General features: G+C 34.0%; 1 protein-coding gene across 3 annotated transcripts in view; it reads right to left on the bottom strand.

Annotated features, from left to right (window-relative positions):
• Nucleotides 1–1,942: 1,942 nt before the first annotated feature.
• Nucleotides 1,943–20,944, bottom strand: part of Depdc1 (DEP domain containing 1) — a 30,489-nt gene continuing 11,487 nt past the window's right edge. Inside the window, exons 3-12 of one of the 3 annotated variants that reach the window (XM_021158238.1) lie at nucleotides 17,568–17,724; nucleotides 16,262–16,383; nucleotides 15,741–15,871; nucleotides 14,961–15,008; nucleotides 10,810–10,950; nucleotides 8,424–9,254; nucleotides 7,836–8,008; nucleotides 5,112–5,288; nucleotides 3,715–3,900; nucleotides 1,943–2,897 (exon numbers count right to left, since the gene is read on the bottom strand). In XM_021158238.1, the coding sequence (XP_021013897.1) occupies nucleotides 2,757–2,897; nucleotides 3,715–3,900; nucleotides 5,112–5,288; nucleotides 7,836–8,008; nucleotides 8,424–9,254; nucleotides 10,810–10,950; nucleotides 14,961–15,008; nucleotides 15,741–15,871; nucleotides 16,262–16,383; nucleotides 17,568–17,724 (2,107 nt within the window). In that variant the 3' untranslated portion in view covers nucleotides 1,943–2,756. The remainder of the gene's footprint in view (nucleotides 2,898–3,714; nucleotides 3,901–5,111; nucleotides 5,289–7,835; nucleotides 8,009–8,423; nucleotides 9,255–10,809; nucleotides 10,951–14,960; nucleotides 15,009–15,740; nucleotides 15,872–16,261; nucleotides 16,384–17,567; nucleotides 17,725–20,944) is intronic. The other 2 variants (XM_021158239.1, XM_021158240.1) reach the window with 2 other exon arrangements.

The following is a 20,944-nucleotide window of genomic DNA, read 5'->3' as shown; positions in this document are numbered from 1 at the left end:
CATAAGTTTGTTTTGGTTCAAGTCAATCTAAACTAACCATGTAGCTATAGTTGATATCCTCTAATATTGTAATTCTGAGAATAGCTAATATTTTAAAGTGATTTTCCTATACCACTGTAAACAGTTTCATAATAATCCTAAGACAGGCACTATTTATTAATATTTATTGACCCAAAGAACCTGGGACTTAAAGAAATTAGTAACTTGCCTGAAATTATTAGCTAGTAAGAGAGCATACTTTTAATCAGAAAAAGTTTTAGCATGCACATAATTTCTATTTCATCTAATTAATTCACAGGGATGTTTTCTGGACTAACGTTATATTTGTCATTTTTTGTCCGAATACAAGATGAAATATAGTAATGTTAAAGGGGATACTATCATTACATATATCAACAGTGTAAAATCACATTTAGAAATCAGAATAGTCATTTAACATTGAGTCTACTGCTTATACATTTTTACACTTAAGGGAGCATTTATTAAATGTTAATTAAAAAATAAAATGAAGGAACAATTGCTTCAGGCTGTATCAAGCTAATCAAACAATTTCTGGAAAACCCATGTTAAATGGCATTGACACTGGGAATTTTCTTATGGTGAAAGTATTGTTAGTGGACCATCATTCTGATATTTAAATATTTGTAATGTTTAGGGTATTGATTCTCAAAGTTAGCTAAATAGTGACCTCCTCACTTATGTCAGTTGTAGATTTCCATTTGATTTTATGGCCATATGGCCATTTCTCCTGTCCTTTCCCACATCTGATCCTGAACCCTCCACACTCCCCTCCCTACCCACTCCCAGTTCCTTCTCTTCATCTCTCTCTTATGACAATTTTATTCCCCCTTTAAGTGAGATTCAAGCATCTTGAATTGTGCCTTCCTTCCTTTTTGGCTTCTTTGGGTCTGTTGAATGTAGCATCTCCAGGACAAGACAACGACCTGGGATATAGGAGGCACCATCAAAGGGTGTTACCTTAGCTGTGACTTACAACATTGGGGATATGGAACCTGAAGAAGACATCTCCTGTAGCCAGGTAGGATCCCCAGTGAGTGACAGAGACACCATCCCACCCACAAAAATTTCAACCCAAAATTTATTCTGTCTACAAGAAATGCAGTCATGGAGGATGGAGCAGAGATTGAGGGAATGGCCAACCAATAATCAGCCCAACTTGAGACCCATCCCATGGGCAAGCACCAATCCCTAACACTATTATTGATACTCTGTTATGCTTGCAGACAGGATCTTGTCCTCTGAGGGACTCCACTCAGCAGCTGACTCAGACACATATAGACAGCCACATCCAAACTGTGGATCAAACGAGCAATCTTATGGAAGAATAGGAGGAAGGATTTTGGGCCCCAAGGAGAATAGGAACTCCACAGGAAGACCAACAAAGTCAAGTATTTTGAACCTTTGGAGCTATCAGAGTCTTAACCATGTGTTGGACTTAGGTCTCCCTGCACATATGTAGCAGTTGTGCAGCTTGGTCTTTAGGTGGGTTCTGAACAACTGGAGCAGGGACTATTCCAAAAGCTGTTGCCTGTATGTAGGATATGTTCTTCTAGCTGAGCTGACTTGTCTGGCCTCAGTGTGGGGAGGAAGTGACTAGCCTCACAGAGACTTGAAGAGCCAGGATTGGGTGGAGGGAGGGATACCCCCCACCCCTGACCTGCTCAGAAGAGAAGGGGAAAGGATAGAGGAAGGATTGTGGGAAGGAGTGACAGGAAGGAGGGCAGTGAGCAGGATGTAAAGTGAATAAGTAAAATAAATAAATAAATTAAAGAGAATAAAAATAAACAAAACATTAGCTTAAAGAATTTTCAGAGAGGCCAGTCTTCAGCTGAAGGAATCGCCATATCTTGATGTCAGCAAGTATATCATTATTTTACAGGCCTGAAAAATTTAGTTTCCTTGATTGAAAAAAATAAATGTCTTAAGACAGGAATTTTTGCTTTATTCATCATGGTCTTCACATTTAAGAAACAATGAAAGACAAATTTCTGTTGCTAAATAACAACTATACATCTATTTCAGTATTAGGATAGATAATGAATGTAAGGATTCAAAATATATTTCTGGAAAAAAGACTGAAATAATTAAGAAAATGTTTAGGGGAAAACAAAAATCTCACAGAAACATATCTTTAAAACACACATATAAGCCAGGAATGGTGGCACATATATATATTCCTACTACTCAAGAGAATAAGACAGGAGGAATATGAGTTTGAGGTTAGAATAGGGTACATAGAGAGACTTTATCTAAAAAACTACCTCCTTTTGCCCCCCAATAAACCAAAGTCCAATTTAAAAAGCTAAACTACAAGTGTGTTTATATAAAGTTAAATAGACCATAAGTATAAAAAGATTATACAAAAGTATACAATATTTTTCATGATCTGATACTTATAAATAAAGAAGCAATCTTAAACAACCAGTTCTTTAGCTAATATACATATAGACACAGGCGTGTTTTCTTCTTTAAAAGCACCACAATTTTATCTGGATGGTACAATTCTGATAGTCTTACCAGATCATTATATTGAAAAATAGTTTCTGATTAAAATATTTGGTATCACCTTTCATTAGGCACTTAGGGCAGATCCAGTAGCTTTAGCAGCCTAGCACAGATAAAGACTGTTTTGTCACCTCCTTGTAAAATGTCCTTTGAAGGGAACCTATAATATCAACAGTGTTCTTTTAAGTAGAAATAGTCTCATGTATGGCTTCATTTGTTGAAGTTTTAGGTCAGTAACGCAGACTGTGAAGCTTGGGGTTTCTTAAATTCAGCATCGGTTGCTTGATTGTAGGTTTATCATCAAAAAGTGCTGCTTCACTCTCAGTGGTTGGAAATCTTTTCTGATATATCAAGGGGTATTCCTTCTGAAACTTAAAAAGGAGGGGAAGAATTAGCAATTCTGGCCAGGTGTAGTGGCACATGCCTTTAATCCCAGAACTAGGGAGGCAGAGGCAGGCTGATCTAAGAGTTCAATGCCAGACTGGTCTTTCTACATCTGTCTACAAACCAAGTTCCAGGACAGCTAGAATTGTTACACAAAGAAACCCTCTCAAAAAAAAAAAAAAAAAAAAAAAAAAAAAAACTTCTGAATATTTTCTTATGTAAAGCTAGTCAAGAATTCTTTAATCTGACTCTCACCTCTCTGTACATTTGTGAAGGGGACACTGCATAATCTTTCAGACTCCCATCAATGTTAAAATACTAGGATTCTCTTCTGTTACTTTTTACCCTAAACCCAATATTTCTCACTGGTAAAGCCTATGAAGGTTACAGGGATTTGGTACAGTTTGTATTTCGCTTTTGAGTTTCTTAGGTTGTGTTCTTTCTAGGATCATGTGAATACTGGATTTTGTTTTAGAGCCCAAAGTTCTAAACAGTGGCAGGAATGAGTCACTCAGAGATATGTATTATAATCCAGATTTTACATATGCTTTCTCAGAATAATCTAAGATATAATTATACAAAATACCAGTAACATAAAAGAGGATCAATTAATACTGTTATTAAATTTAAAATAGAGTAAAACCAAATAGATATTCATTCATATACTTTAAGTATATAATGAAGATCAATAAGTAATCTATATATCTAAAAGTTAAAATTTTATCTTTAATGTCATAGAAACAGCAATCACTGATCACACACTGGATAACATTTCTAAGATGGAGAAATTGTACATTCTTGTACCTGTTTCAATTTTCTTCTTTTCTCCTTTAGAGGCAAGCTTTTACTTCTGACAATATTCTCCAAAAGTTCTGCAATTGCAGCTTGAGAAGTTGAAATTTTCTGTTCATCAAATTCTTTAGCACTAATCTGTTTACAGTAAGAATATGTTGGCAAAGGAACAACTAGTCCATCTCCATGATTTTTAACCTGTCAGTGAACAAAACAAGACAGTGAAAATGTGTACATTCTGGTCATAATTCTGCCATATAGAACACTTTTGGTGGAATCTAAAATCTATCATTTGGCCTCAATTACACATTTGGTGTATTAAGAAAACTGAAGATTATACACTAGAGGTAAGTGAGCAGGATCTAAATCTAAGTGCCACAGCCTATTTAATAGCTCTGAATTAACTTTTCCTGATCTGTTTCCTAATCTTTAAAATGAAGATTTCATGTATATAAAAACATTAAAGGTAAATTATTAATGATTTTCAAATTATTTGAAGTATAAAACAATCTAAATGATGTTTTAATCCCATTTAAAACACCTATATTTTCACTTAGTAATGAAGTAATGATCAATTGTTTTTGAGACCCAGAATACTATCAGAGCTTACATATCTATTGATAATGAAGTTAAGGTACATATTTATAGTAAGCCAGTACAATATTATAATAATATACATGAGAAAAAGCATGAACAAAATGTGCTGGCTAGTCAACATCTGAATATGGTAGATATCTTGTTTAGGGAGGATGGATGGAAGGGGGCAGAGAATGGAATATGGAGTGTAAAAAATAAATTAAAAATAAAAGAAGGAAAAAACAACAACAACAAATTCTGCTTTGACTATGTAGGAATGGTTCAGAATAAGATTCTTTTCATCCTACTTACCCTTATATTTTCTAAGACATTTAATTAAGCATGAGATAATCAAGAATTCATACATAGGAACTGGGGAGATGGCTCAATGGGTAAAGTATTTTCCAAGTAGGTATGAGGACTTGAGTTTGGATTCCCAGCGCCAATACAGCACTGGCCACAGTGGCATGCTCCTCTTACACAGAGCTGAGGGTACATTTTTTTTTCTCTTTTAAATTGGAGGTAGAGGGATTTTTTTTCTTTTTACTTTGATTTGAAACTCAATGTTGTATGCAGGAACTTTAATAATCATATTTCATATTTAATAATCATATTACTCATAATATAAAGGAAACATCTGTCAACATGGAACTGCAAGAGAGGAAAAGGAAAGAAAAGTCCCAGTGCTGTATGAGTCTCCAGGCTCCATACATTCCTGACTTTGAGAATGCTTATATGAGCTAATAAGTGCCCATTTTTATGGTGTTACTTTGAGATGGATTTGCTACTTGATAATAAGTAATGCAGAGATTTTTAAGGCTCAAAATACCTACATTGCCCTTTTTAATGTAGTCAAGATGTTTCTCCACTGCAGCTTGTAAATAAGTGGGTACTTGAAGAATTTCCTGATGATGATCCATTAGGAAAGAAACTAATCTTGAAGCCAGAAGCTCATCAAGATCCACTTCTTCAGCACAACATAGTACACATCGAGAAAAAGTATTTATCATCTACAAAAAGATGCCAATTTAAGAACTCAAGTTTTCATATAAAGTACAGTGTCAATAATTTCCAATTTTCATTACATGATATATAGGGATAAAATGATAAGTATCCTTCAGTTGAGGAAATAATGGAAATAATTTATTATAATTAGGAAGATAAGAATGTTATTATATTACATTACAGTAAAAACATTTGTTATGTATTGTGTTAGCAAAATTCTAATGGGTCATGTATAACAGGTTTTTATTTCAGTTGGTCATAATTTTAAAAATATATGTCACAACTTCCATTAACAGAAAGATGCAAGCCTTAAGCCAAAAACTGTTAGAGAATAAGGACTTATTACATTAAACCAATTCCACAAAACCACAAACCAGGACTATATAATATATAGAATGCATGTTCAGCAGAAGTTGCAAAGTTGGCACTATTTACCTTTTGAAACTCTGGAAAGTGGATAATTAGTGTTTAGGCAGTGAGTTAATGCACACATCTCTATTTCCATCATAAGAATTTTGAAACTCTGGAAAAATTTTTGCCTCAAAACTCATTACTCTCATAGTCATATAGTCCATATCTATAATACATAATAATTAGAATTTAAATTCTATTTAAAATATTTGAACATAATATGCACATAGCATAATTACTGACATGAAATATTCTCTTTTCATTCTTAGGCTCAGTCCTCAGCTTTGTGCTTATTGTCTATATTCTTCTCTTCTTAGGACCTTTTTTATACTTGTAACTACCATTTCAATGAGGATGATTAAAAAAACCAATCTTTCTTCTGCCTTGATTTTCCTTTACAATACTCACATTTCCAAAATTCTGCTAGATAAATTTTACTTAGATGCCCTAATAACTTTAAAACCAAAAATTAGAAAACCAAAATTATTTCAAACACCAGTCTGCACTAAATTCTTATGCTTTTCAATAATACAATAAATATCTACTAACATATATCTATCTATCTATCTATCTATCTATCTATCTATCTATCTATCTATCTATTCTGTCATTGTTAATGAATTATTCACAGTGATGAGCAGACTAGGCTTAATTTGAGAACATTTTATAGATTTAAGCTGGAATCTCAAAGGTGACAATTCTTAAGAAAAACAATAAGAGAGGAGGGGGAGGACACACACACACACACACACACACACACACACACACAGAGAGAGAGAGAGAGAGAGAGAGAGAGAGAGAGAGAATGAGAATTTCAAAGATTCATTTCCCATTGATATCTGCATATAAATCCCTCTATCCTCATTCTCCAAGGAGCCTGTATCTGGGACTGCTTGGTAACAGTTCTCTTTTGTTTGTTTGTTTTGTTTTCCACTACTTCTTGTCCACAATGACTTATTGTCATAACTCATCAGATACAACTTTCCCACTGCCATATTCTCTGAAATACTTTGACAGGTTATTCATTATTTCCTCATTCTCTACTTCTCGGTTGTAGTGCTTTCAGGTTAACAGTACCTACAGATCCTCTTCCCACCAAATCAGACAGACCTAATACAAGGTGATACAATCACTGTGAGGTGTACAAAATGAGTGAGAATACAGAATCTTCTGCTAAGATTAATAAAAGGTGAAAGTATAAGAGCCTAAGCACAAACAATTTGTGTAACACTATTTTCTGCTAGAAAAGGTCAAGTTTTTAGGGTCTGTTTTTCTTATGTTTTAAAATTTAATCAACTTTTAATCCAAATATTTGGCATAAAATGAAACAACGATGAACTGACCAATCATACAAAATAAATAAAAACTAAGAATGTAACCTTGGTAGAATAGTTTACCACTATGAAATTATTAAACTCTATTTTGTGCTTTGCATACATGGCAATGCTTTTCTGAGGTTGCTTTGTTTTCTTTAAAATTATTTTTAAAATATTTTATATTTTATTTTATTATTGAAGGATTTTCTAACTCAAGCATTATAAGATAGAAATATCACTTAAGTAGCACTTTCAAGTAGCTTGGTCTTCTTTTAGTTTTATGGCTTACTTTTTCTATTATAAGAAACACCACCAGACAGACGCGCGCGCGCGCACACACACACACACACACACACACACACACACACACACACACACGATTCATCATAAAAGATGCAGAGATCAGGGAGAACTTGAAGGAAACAGGGTGTTCTGGATATGACAGGACTAATGAACTCATGAACTCACAAAAATGGTTGCCTGCACAAGACCTGCACACAATCAAGCCAATCAACATTCCAGGATGGAGGAGGAGGGATTTATAAACCCCATCCATAGCCAAGGAACTACTGACAGCTGATGGTTATTAGGGGAGGGAAAGTCAGTTTACTTTGGGGGGGGGGCAGCTAGATCAATGACTCAGGTGATGGCCGTATCTCCACGTACATATGGGCAACATTAATTGGATTTAATGATTTATTTTAAAATGATGATATGAAGTTGGGAGGAGAGGTAAGAAAGGGTGAATATGGTCAAAATACATTGTAAAGATTTATGAAATTCTTGAGAAATTAATAAAAAATTATACTTAAAACTTCAACTTACCAATGATCTTGTACCTATTTCTTCATGAAGTTTGGGCATATCAACATTTTGACTCATTCTAGAAATCATGCGCATTAAGAGTTGAAGCTTTCTACGATTTGGTGGGGGAAGTAACAAACAACATAACTGTAGAGCATTGATGGCAACCCTCTCTAAATGAGGTTGCAGCAAACCTAAAAGGCAAAGTCACCCCCGCCCCGAAAAAATCATCAATGAAAATAGGTTTCAAGTGAATAGAATACAGTTACATAACAAGGGTAAAATAATAGTATTCTTTAAATTATGGTTATAAATTTCTACATTCCTTTAAAATATAGCAAGATAAAAACTTATTTTGCAACCTATTTCTAAGTATTAAAATACTTCACTTATAAAACAAAGTGACACAGATTAAGTGAAATTAAATGAAAAGAAATTAAGTGCTTTAAGTAGTATAGAATAAATGTTGGTTATGCCATGACCAAAGTATTTTACAATAATTTCTTCTCGAGGAAAGACCAAGTAATTTCAGAGAAGAAAAGCCAGGAATAGAAAGCTGAGTTAGTAAACATTAAAAGTTAACATCGCATGCACCAAAAACAGCCTTACTTTGTGTGCCAGTCAACACAGAAGCATCTGGAGGTAAAGATTTCTCTGAAAGTTCTACGGTGCTTTTGCACAGTCTTTTATTGATTGTGGTACTAGACTCTCCGAGCTCACTTGTACTGCCTTGTCCAACATTTGGTTTCATTATAATTTCAGCCACTGGTTTATTGATACAACTATTCTGTCTTGTACTACTTTTTAAAAGTAAACTCTGAGATCTACAAAGCTGTTTTGACTTATACTTTTCATTATATAACTCTTCTTGGTCTTGAACAGTCAAAGCAGAGGTTCTTTTAGAACCAACACAGTGTGGCTGCTGAGCATTTTCGTCTGAGTGAAGATTAAATAGGGGTTTCTGTTTGGGTGCAGACACTAATGATTGCTTACTATTTTGTTCTTCTATGTTCAGAAGAGACTGGTAGAAGATACTGGACTTCTTTTCACTTGAATTCACTGGCCTATCTACAATTCCTTCCAAAGAAGAGCACCTTGGTTTGATGTTAGAGGACAGGGAATTTGTATTACTTAAGCCTATTAAATTATGACAGCTTCCTCCCATTATGTCATTAGCACTAGCTCTTCTGTTTCTTAAATTAACTAGCTGCATTTTCTTGGCACATCTTTCTTGAAATCCTTGATCATTTCTTTGTAGTCTTTTAGTAGAATCCAACTCTTCATTGCTTTTGTCTTTGTAAAGCAGACTGAGAAGAAGACACTCAGTTGATTTGAAGGAATTCAAATTGCTTAAATCATGGATTTTTGAAGACCGTGGATCATCTTGTATTTTATGTATTCCACTTGTTCTATCTGAAACTGTGATGTAGCCACAAACAACTACCAGAAAATGAAACAAAAATTAAGATACAACTGCAAGACAGTGGACAAAAATAAAACAGAAAAAAAGTAAAGTTAAAAAAAAAGGCATTACTATAATAATATATACTGTTAGTAAAGAACACATAGCAGTTGCTTAATTTGGAAGCCATTTCAATAGGACACATGCAACATTCAGTTATAAACATGCAAGACTGACTAGTGGTATTTCCATTTGTGATATAAACCATTTAAAAATTAATTTAGCAACACAATTGGGAAGATCAAATCAGAACACATTTAAAATATGTTTTTACTTTTACAAGTACGTAAAAGCCTTTAATTATACAAAAACTGTATATATAATGGCACACATATCTCAGTGTTTATGGGAAGACTGGTTCCAGGGATGCCCATAGACAAATCTGCAAATTTATGACTCTTATCTAAAATGGTGTACCATATACATACATATAACCTAAGCATTTATTTTAAATAATCTCTAGATTATTCATATAACATAAGGTAAGCACTATGTATATATTTATTATTTAGAGAATGATAACAAAAAACAAAACTAAACAAAGAAAAATACCTGGTAGTTCTATGTAGTAACTACATTAAAAAGTAAACATTTTTGATTATGGATTGGTTGAATCCAATGGTAGGTAAAAATAGCACATGAAGACTATTATACCTATACTTGGTATCTCTTCTTGGTTACTGATATAGAACTACTAAAATCCTTGAATTTCCTGAGTGATAAATCTTGTTATTCAAGAGTAGCTATTGCCACATACATGAGTTTGTGTTAATGTAACACATGGCTAGTCACATATCTGTATTGTCTACAACCTCTTGGGAAGGGAAGGGAGATGGAGATTGAGATCAATATCAAGAAAACCAAACCAAACCATAACAAACAAACAAACAACAACAACAAACCTTAATCAACTACACAATTGTATCTAGTTAATAAAACCTACTTAAAATTCTGAAACAATTAAGCTTAGGTAGCTATGGGTTGATGAACACAGAGATGTTCAGGGTGTCTTTCCTGAGAGGTTATAGAGGCTCTGTGTCACCCCCTACTCTCTTTCATGGGTATCACTTCTCTTTGTCTATTCCTGAATTCTATCCTTCTTATAACAAAGTAACAAACATAATTACTTTCCAGGGTCTTGTGAGTGAATTACTAAATTATAGAGGAGTTCAAAGGGACCTTTTAATTGGTAGGTAGCCAAGCATAAGTGTAGAAAGCAAAGGGAGCTTATTTGTTGCCAGCACCAGAAGTAAGGGTAGGTTTGTGGATATGAGCCTTTCTCCTGTAAGATTAGGGCTAACTCTAGGGAGCCATGTCAGAACTACATAGAACTATATGACCATTGATTTCAGGGCAAGTGGTGTTAAAGCATATTTGAACCATTTGATCTGGTATAACCATAGTATTATTAAAATCTGAAATAATTTATATCCTACCACATTCATGTTTACCATGTTTTTAGATTTTTAACTTTAAAGAAACTTAAAGACTTTAATAGAATAAATTTAAATATTAAGTAAAATTCACACATACCCAAAATGTTCACAAATAATTCATAATATTCAAATGTAAGTAGAGGTTCAGGGAGATTTAGAAAATAATCTGCAATTGTTTTGAATACATCACGTTCAAATCCAACATAAGTTAGATTATTGGTGTCATTACTTCTTGGCCCTAAGAAGCAGAAGGCAAAAGAAATGGGCAAAATAAATTTCAATTCAAATACAATTAAAAATATGCTTAAGTTTAAACTTATATTCATGTAGGAGCTATGGTTAACAACAATTCATGTTACAATATATGTAATTCATCAATTCATGTCTCTCTTGCTCTCTTTTTAAAGATTTATTTATTTTATGTGTATGAGTATTTTGCCTGCATGCACATATATGTGTACCACATGTATACCTGGTGACATAGATCCCTGGAATTGGAGTTATAGACAGCTGTCAGCTACCATGTGGGTGTTGGGAAGTGAACCTGGCTACTTTAGAGGAGCAGACAGTACTCTTAACCTCCAAGTCATCTCTTCAGTCCCATTTTTCATCCTTTCACTGGAAGTTACTGTAAGCAGCCTCTGGCTAGTATTTTGTTTTAATATTATTTTAATATATGAAAAACTGTACATAAAGCAATATGTATGGTAAAATATGATTTATTTTTAAAGTATCAATTATTTTAATGAGATTTTGTTGCAACTTATTTTGTGAAGACAAGAATACTGAATGATAAATACTTTTAAATCATCTTTTGTATGTCAATACTTTTATGAATAAATTTTAGTACATTAATTAGTAGAAAAAGCAGTTACAACATGAGCTTATCAAGAAGGCTAAATGGAATTGTTTGCATGTAAATTCACTACCATTAGATGTTGTTCCAAGTTTTTATTACGTTCAATTTTTTAAAATTTTATTTTGTTCTTTTCCTTATTCACTTCTTTAAAAATTTTAAATCACTTTAATATTTTACCATTGTTAAGTTTTATACTTAATACTACTATTGAAATAACCATGATTACTAATTAATCACTGTTGATCTATTAAAAATAAAAACTTCTATACACAGGTTAGAATCCACCAAGGGAAAGTTAGGAAGTTACACCCTTAGAATTTCTTGCTCTGCACTCTCTAATTTAGTGGTCTCTAAACTTTCACTTGGGACTCTTCCTTATAAAAATCTTCAAGGACATGGTTTATAAAAAAAAAAAAAAATTCAACCACTTGGGAGTCTTGGGGATATCTCCCAAGTGAATAAAATATGCATTCAAATTTTACAGCCATTATTATCAAATATTCTTTTTCCTGAAACAAAGGGTTTTTTTTTTCTGTCTCCAAGTTTTCTATGTCTTTACATGTGTAAGCATACACATTGCAAAATGATTAAAGAAAAAGCAAATCACATACATACATAATAGTTTAAAAGCAAATCTTTATTTTTATAGAGGCCAAACTTGGTATTTCTCTAAAACAGACATAAGAAATGTTCTTTGTAGGGAGAATATCTTCTGCCTGTATGGAACTTTGTCAATAAAAATCTGATGGTCTATAACTTAGTCAAGAAATAGGAGGTGAGACATCTGGGAGGTAGAAAGGATTTTGGGATGGTGCCAGATGGGAGATTTACCTGGGAAGATGTGACGAGACAGACACATAGTACCTGAGCCCAGGTAACTAGCCACAGGGCAGAATGTAGATCAGAATAAATGGTTTCTATGAAGTTATAATCTAGTCAGAGAAGAGCCTAGCTATATGGTCAAGGTATTTATAAATATATTTTGAGTCTGAGTCTTATATCTCAGGGCATAGGGCTGGAAGGAACCAGACCTAACTTCTACATTTTTTTGTTTGTTTTGTTCTTTTCGAAACAGTTTTATTTTGTAGCTATGGGTATCCTGGAACTCACTCTGTAGATCAGGCTGGTCTCAATCCACCTTTAATATATAGAATAGTAAGTAATCATTAGTAAGTTTTCTAAAATATAAAACATAGGTTCACTAGAAACAAAACCAAAGAACTTACAGTTAGATAATTAAGGTTTGAGTTCTAGGTCTATTGCATTAACAGAATGTTCTGAGCATTTTGGTTTTTCAACTTTGGGAAAAAGTTGTAGATAGTATTATTAAGACTATTTTCCAAAATTATTCTTCAATTTTGATTTTTCAACTTTGGGAAAAAGTTGTAGATAGTATTATTAAGACTATTTTCCAAAATTATTCTTCCCGTAGACCAATGGTTCTCAACCTTCCTAATGTTATAACCCTTTATTTAATACCTCATGTTGTGGTGACCCCCTACCATAAAATTAGTTTTGTTGCTACTTCATGACTATAAATTTTCTACTGTTATAAATTGCAATGTAAATAGCTTTGGAGATAGAGATCATGCCCCACAGTTGAGAACCATCACTATAGACTCAAGTTTAAACACATTGTTATTAACTGAAATCCAGTAAGTTATGTAATTGTTATTATTTAACTATAAAATGAACTGCAAAGAAAGGGAAAATACAAATCCCTAAAAATGGACAGATAAGTTTCTGTGAGTATGCTTATCTGTGTTGTTAACCATGAGCCATAGGAGAACAAGACAGTTGAACAGGGACGATAGAAAAAGATACTCAGAAGTCTATGTTTAAACCCTGGCTCTTTGACTTAATTCCATGAATAAAATGTTTCTGTAACTTATTACATAATGGCTATTTATTTTGCTATTCTGTCATTTTGACATACAATAAAGATTATGATCTTCAACATTTAACCCCATTAAAATTTCACCAATACTAATTTTACAATAACTGAAAAATGACACCTATCACTAAATTTTTTAAGATATATTTTAACTTTTGATATCGTAAAAACATATATCTTTGTGAATTTTCAAATTTACTGAAAGCAGTAAGATTTTTGTACTTGAACCAGAGGTTTACATTATAAAAACCAAGTATCACTGATTATTAAGAAAAAGGTTCGTTGAAGTTTGGTCTTCTGCTATGTATTGTAATGCTTAAAACAACCTGCCACTGCCACCAAGGTCTGGTTGTTCCCAGGGATGAGAGAATCTGCATGTACACAAAGTAATACTTTGTAACCTTAATTTAAAACTACTGGTGGTATAAAGATGCCTACAGCTTATAGCTGAAGAGAGGTCAGCAAGATTTGGATTCCAGGCTGAGGATAGGAAACCACCAGGAGGAGGAAGAGGGAGTAGAAAGTGGAGAGCAGAGAGATGCCATGGGATAGGTGAGTTATGAAATCATGGCCATGAGGGCTGACCATTTGGAGTTATGAGCATCCCAGGTGGAACACAGCAAGTTACAACTCGGGGTTATTGATAGGGAAGTGGACATAACAGTATGGTTGGCATCCTTAACGAGATCTGACTCCCTCTTCTGGAGTGTCTGAAGACAGCTACAGTGTACTTACATATAATAAATAAATCTTAAAAAACAAAACAAAACAAAAACCCCCAGTATAGTTGGTAGATATTGGCCCAGCTTTAGTTCTGATAAAGGTTTATAATAAATATAACAATTGTGTGCCTTTTATCTGGGAACTGAATGATTTAAGGTGGGGTAGAAATCCCCATTTGAGAGTAAATACTCACTACAACAAAGGCTGAGCAATAAAATGCTAAAACCTGGTTTATATATTACTAACATAGCTTTTTCTATTAATATATTCTGTGAAGTAATCTATCATGAAAAGGACAAACATGGGCTGTATGAAACTTTATTTCTGATTCAACTTCTTTTACACATATGCTATTTTACTTCTAAACTGCCACCTTTAAGCCTTTGGGTCTCACTGTGGCAATTGCTGCAGTTTAGATTTTAACTAAGACTCTTCCAAATCCTATGAGCCTATGAGTTTATGATTTATTTAAGTTGAACCATAAATGACAGATTCTAATCACAAAATAACCTTTTACATAGAAAATAAAGAGCTTATAATAAATTTTACTTGACTATCATTTGACTCACAATTTTAAATATTTTCTTTAATACTCTTAAATACTATTAATAGAACAAACAGACAGACAGACAAATGGACAGTTTGACACAACACACACATACATGCATGCACGTGCACAAACACACACACACACACACAACACACACACACACACACACACACACACACACACACACACACACACACACACTTGTGGTTTGGTTTAACTTACAATTTGCTAGGCACTTCATTGCAGATAAAACCCAATGTGGAAGATCGTCTAGAAAAAAAATGCAAAGAATGTATATTAAGCCATACCATTTTATGATAGTGTATTTTATTTTGTTTTATTTTTAGGCTTTATATTTTGCTTAGCACTAAGGGCTCTTACCAGCTTAGCTATTAGCCCAGGACAGATCAATATTTTAAAATACAAGAATTAAAATTTATAAAGATCTTGAGTTTGATTCTATCTATAATATTTAAAAGAAATAGCTACTCAAAATCAAGAATTATCTAGGAAGGTTTTTTCATCATTATCTACTCTACTACTTCTCGTTAGTTCCACTTTGGTTCTATTACTATCCTACATGAGTATTACTGATTTAGGTGAAGCTTATAACTGAAATTAATTATGTCTGAATATCAGGGTACTCCTCCATTGAGGCCTGCTTCAAATATTTAAGTTGGCACCATATCCAGCTTATTCATCACCAAATCTTTAGCAAAATATTTGGCACATTGTAGGTACTTAACACACTTGTTGTTAATAATAGTTTTTATTGTCTACATTTTGGATGTTTATCACTGCCATACTTTTAAAGTCATATTAATTCATTTAAGCAATTAAATACTTTTTTGTGATAGCATAAATAATATTTACTTCCAGAAATTCCATCATTATTGCTAAATGAATGTGTCCTAGGAAAATGTTCTCCTTTTACACTAACCTATAAATGCACCTTTGGTTACTAGGTTTGAAAAGATTTCAGATTCTTTTCTAAACACTTACCTGATTTGTCTTGTAGTATGACCACTCCATGCTTACTTGTGTTGGCCATGTTGTACATTATATATTGAGGAATTACTTGGTTTGGGTTTAAGAGTTCTTCTATGGATGGCAAACTTAAAATGGTTTGCAGGCTAAAGAGAGTATAAACAATGTTTTTTTTTATAAAATAAGAGGAAAAGAACATGACTTGCAACAAACAAAGCCATAAGAGTACTTTATTTTTCTCTTAAAACAATTCAAGGATTATATTTACTATTTACTTTTACATATATACTTACTCAACAAAATTGAGAGGAGTCCAATAAAAATCTCAAACTACAGTGATGACTTAAAATGTATAACTTCTTTCTTTATATTGTACTAGATCTGTACCAAAAGCAATTATTAAAAATCATACATGCATATTTAAATTCTAAGCTTTGAAAAGTAATACTTTTATTCATTTGCATATTTGGATGAAAAAAATCAAGTTAATAATCCACATAATTCAGAATCTTAAATACTGCTTATTTTTGTCTTACTAGATCATAATAACGTATCTCCAAACTTCTTCAACATCTTCCTGGCTTATTTCTTGATTGTCAGGTGCAATTTCTAGATCTTCATTGGTTATTCTTTCATGATTTATCTTTTCTGTATTTTCCTGAAGGGGGAAAAAATGCTTTGGTTTGTTTTAGTTTATACTCAAACTAAAAGGAATATTGAACACTTTTAACACAGATTTGTTTGTTTCATATGTGTGTATATGTGTGTATAGGACTGAAGTTGACATTGGGTGTCTTTCTTGATGGATCTCTAGTTTCTTTATTGAGGCAGTGTTTTTCATACTTAATAGTTGTTTAAGTCAAAGTATACTGTGGAGTTACAAAGTGTCTGAAAAGTAATGGGACACATAGTTTTCAGTTTTGTAGCTTTCCCAACACATACAAATCAACTTTGTGTCTAGTTACTTTATAGTTTGGTTTTTAGAAAAGACAGTGACAGAGATGAGTTGAAGAGTTATAAAATTCTAGGCTATTGTTTAGATCATAAACGTGCTGCAAACCATCCATATAGAAGTCTAAATGTCCAGCCTGGTTCTTCTAGGTAGCAGAACATTTAAGAGGCAAGGCCTTATGGAAAGGAATCGTATCACAGGCAGCAGGTTGTCGGGGGTGGGGGAGGTGCGGGGGGAAGAGCTGTTGGTACCCCAATCCAGGACCCTTTTCCTTCTTTCACCTTCCCATTTCCATAAGTAGCTTCCTCCTTCACATGCTCCTATTATGAGTGCAGTGCCTTGCTATAAGACCCAAAGTAACAGAATCTGAGGTTGGCCTTGCCTACTTTGAGAGTGATTTTCAAGTATTTCATCACAGTGGTAGAAATCAGATTAACACAAATAAGAAGAATAACAAATGACAAAATATTACATTACAAAACTTCTATTCAAGAATACCTCATTACTGTATTCAACACTGTTTCTGTAGGTTCCAAACACATTAATACACACACACACACACACACACACATTCTTAAGATTGTAATTTAGGAGGCTGGAGAGATGGCTCAGCAGTTAAGAAACTGATTGTAAGGTCCTGTGTTCAAATCATAGCAACAACATGGTGGCTCACAACCATCCATAATAAGATATGACGCCCTCTTCTGGTGTGTCTGAAGACAGCTACAGTGTACTTACATATAATAAATAAATAAATCTTTAAAATAATTGTAATTTAGGAGATTTCAGTATTGGCTTCAAATATTAAAACATCATTTATTTTAAATAATCTTACTATTAGCCACATGGTAATGCTATTTAAACTATTGGTTAATAAAAGAATATTTTACCTGAGAGAAATGTAATCCACGCTTCTTAGAAGTTTTTTGAGATAAGTTTCGTAATTTAAAAATACCATCTTTGTTCTTGGAAAAGTACTCTGTGTTGGTTTTCTTGATTTCTGTATGTCTTTGTGGAAAAGTTTTAAGTGGAGAAGTTGCAGGAAATCTGGTATGAAAATAATACGGAGTTAAATAGGATGTGATAAAATAATAAACTTCTAGAGTATTTTTAAAGTCATACAAAAAGTCTGATTTACTTATGTACTGGCTAGTTTTGTGTCAACTTGACACAGGCTGGAGTTATCACAGAGAAAGGAGCTTCAGTTGGGGAAATGCCTCCAAGAGATCCAGCTGTGGGGCATTTTCTCAATTAGTGATCAAGGGGGAGAGGCCCCTCGTGGGTGGGACCAACTCTGGTCTGGTAGTCTTGGATTCTATAAGAGAGCAGGCTGAGCAAGCCTGGGGAAGCAAGCCAGTAAAAGCAAGCATTTGCATCAGCTCCTGCTTCCTGACCTGCTTGAGTTCCAGTCCTGACTTCCTTTGGTGATGAAAAGCAGTATGGAGGTGTAAGCTAAATAAATCCTTTCCTCCCCAACTGCTTCTTGGTCATGATGTTTGTGCAGGAATAGAAACCCTGACTAAGACAATTTACATTATCAAGTAATAAAAATTCTAGATTAGGTTGGGTGTGGTGGTGCACGCCTTTAATCCCAGCACTTGGGAGGCAGAGGCAGGCGGATTTCTGAGTTCGACACCAGCCTGGTCTACAGAGTTAGTTCCAGGACAGCCAGGGCTACACAGAGAAACCCTGTCTCGAAACCCCCCCCCAAACCGCCCCCCCCCAAAATAATAATAAATAAATAAATTAATTAAATAAAATAAAAAAATCTAGATTACTGTGCACATTTCAGTTTTGCTTATATTCAGCTCAGGGTTACAATCAGGACTAATTTGGTTGAAGAAATAATGCTTACATATAAATAGCTTTAGGAAACTGTAGTGTAAATCTCTTTGAAAAAACAAAACAAAACATAGCTGTGTAGTGTTGGTGTCTGACTTTAATTACAGCACTCAGGAAACAGAGGCAGGTGGAGCTCTTTGAGTTTGAGGCCAGCATGGTCTACGGGTGAGTTCCAGGATAGCCAGAGATTTACAGAGTTCTGTCTTAGAAAACCAACCAACCAACCAACCAAACAAACAAACAAAAACTTCAAAAACCCTATAGTTTGTATATACTTCCAGCCTTTGGACAGTTTGTTCCAACTTTAGGATTTAGTCTCTTGCTTCTTTTGACTATGGTTTTTCATTTTAATATGAGTCATTTCAAGGATAAAAACAAGAACAAAATATAAACCGTCAAACAATATAACTGTTGATATTTTACTAAATAGTTGTCCTTTTTCTAAGTACAAGAAAATATTCTCTTATTTAAAATCTTGTCCCTCTCCTAAGGGGAATCACACACACACACACACACACACACACACACATCATGTTTTTTATGTGTTTAGGCTTTCAATAAACATATGTAAACAGTTTAGTCTTGTGTATTGTTATTTTTCAGTATCTTTCATCATATACTAAATTAATACTTAATGTTTTTGGCATTGGAAACTTTCTTTGCTACAATATAATTTTAAAATTATCTCATACAAGTTTTGTTTTTCATACTGAGGTATTTGAACAGGTATAATGTTTGTTTTAAAAAATATTTAATTTTTAATTAGTATTTGCATGTAGGTATATACATGTAACTATAGGTGCCTTCTGAGTCCAGAGACATCTGATTCATCTTCATCATCTCATTATAAGTTATTATAATAATTATACATTATTTAAGGGCAAGGACCAGTGACTTTGTTTTGCAATTAGGGAATTTATGAAACTTAAGCTCAATAATAATGTCAATGAATCGTGATAAAACTTTTGTAACATACGAAACCACAAGTATCTGTTATCCTTTCAATTTCCTACTTTATTATACACTATTTATTTAATACTCAAAAATGTTGAACTTTGTAGCTCACAACTTTCAACCATACAGTTTTCTACATAGTTCCAATTGACTTAAGAGCAGCAATACTAGGCAATCTCCAGACCTTCACTCACCCTCCTCTTTTCCAAATTTAATCCCCCAATCTCATGTCAGGTTCTGTAGCAGATCACCTACTGATATCTCCCCTTTCTCTATGCCCTTTTCTAGCAGACCATGAAGATCTTCTACACCTGTCCTCACCTCCCAATCTACTCGTCTCACCTCCAACTTCTATAGACACTCCCTGGGGAGCAGATAACCTAGGAAAACATGGAGGCAATCTTCAGATCTTCACTCCTTCCTTTCCTACAAACCCAACTCCCCACTTTCATCTCCAACTCTTTAGCAGACCACCTGTTGTGGCCACTCCGTCCTCTCTTCTCCCATTCCCAGAGGACAAGACAGATATGGGTGGCACATCCTACTTTCATCCCTCCTGTGATTCCTCTCAGCATTCCCATTTCTAGCACATCTAGCTAGATCAGCTCTCAATACCAAGAAACACATTCTAACCAAGAACTCACAGTGGCCACATCTGGCAGGATCTCAGAAGCGTTCCCTACCAGGCAATTTACAGACACCACACTCTCCTAAGAAACAGGGCAACAGAAAACAAGGAATAGAACACCCACAATAAAGACAAAACCAGATATCAGCACCTAGAATTATAATCATCCCAAACCCAGATTTCTAGACCCTCCATAAAAACACAATCAGTAAGAGACAGGACAATGTCTCCACTAAAGCCCAGCAACCACAGTACAGTAGGTCCTGAGAAATATAATATAGCTGAAGCACAAGAAAGGGACTTCAAAATAGCCTTTATACATATATAAATGTCCTTAAAGATGAAATGAATAGCTCTTTAAAAAAATCTATGTAAACACAAACAGTGGAATGAAATGAGAAAAACAGTTCAAGATTGGCAAGTGGAAAAAGAATCAACAAAAGAAAATCTAAACTGAGAGAAAACTAGAAATAAAAAATTTAGGCACTTGAATGGGAAATTCATAGGTAGGTCTCACCAACAGAATACAAGGGATGGAAGAGAGAATCTCAGGTGTTGAAGGCAAGATAGAAGAAATGGATACCTTGGTCAAAGAAAATGTTAAACCTAAAAAAAATTCAGGGACAAAATATCCAGGAAATCTGGGACATTATGAAAAGACTAAGTCAAAGAATAACAAGACTCTTGCTTTCTCTTGCTCTTGCTTTCCCTTCCCCTCTCTCTTCCCATTTCCTCTCCCCCCACTCTGTCTACATGCTCATGGCCAGCCTCTTCTCTTCTGCTCTACTCCCTCTCCTCCTCCTCCTCTCTCTCTTTCTCTGCCTTTACTACCCTCTTAACTCC

Source organism: Mus caroli, chromosome 3 (genome assembly GCF_900094665.2).
Source record: "Mus caroli chromosome 3, CAROLI_EIJ_v1.1, whole genome shotgun sequence".
Taxonomy (NCBI): domain Eukaryota; kingdom Metazoa; phylum Chordata; class Mammalia; order Rodentia; family Muridae; genus Mus; species Mus caroli.
Note: the sequence above shows the minus strand (reverse complement) of the source record. Positions and strands in the feature narration are given on the sequence as shown.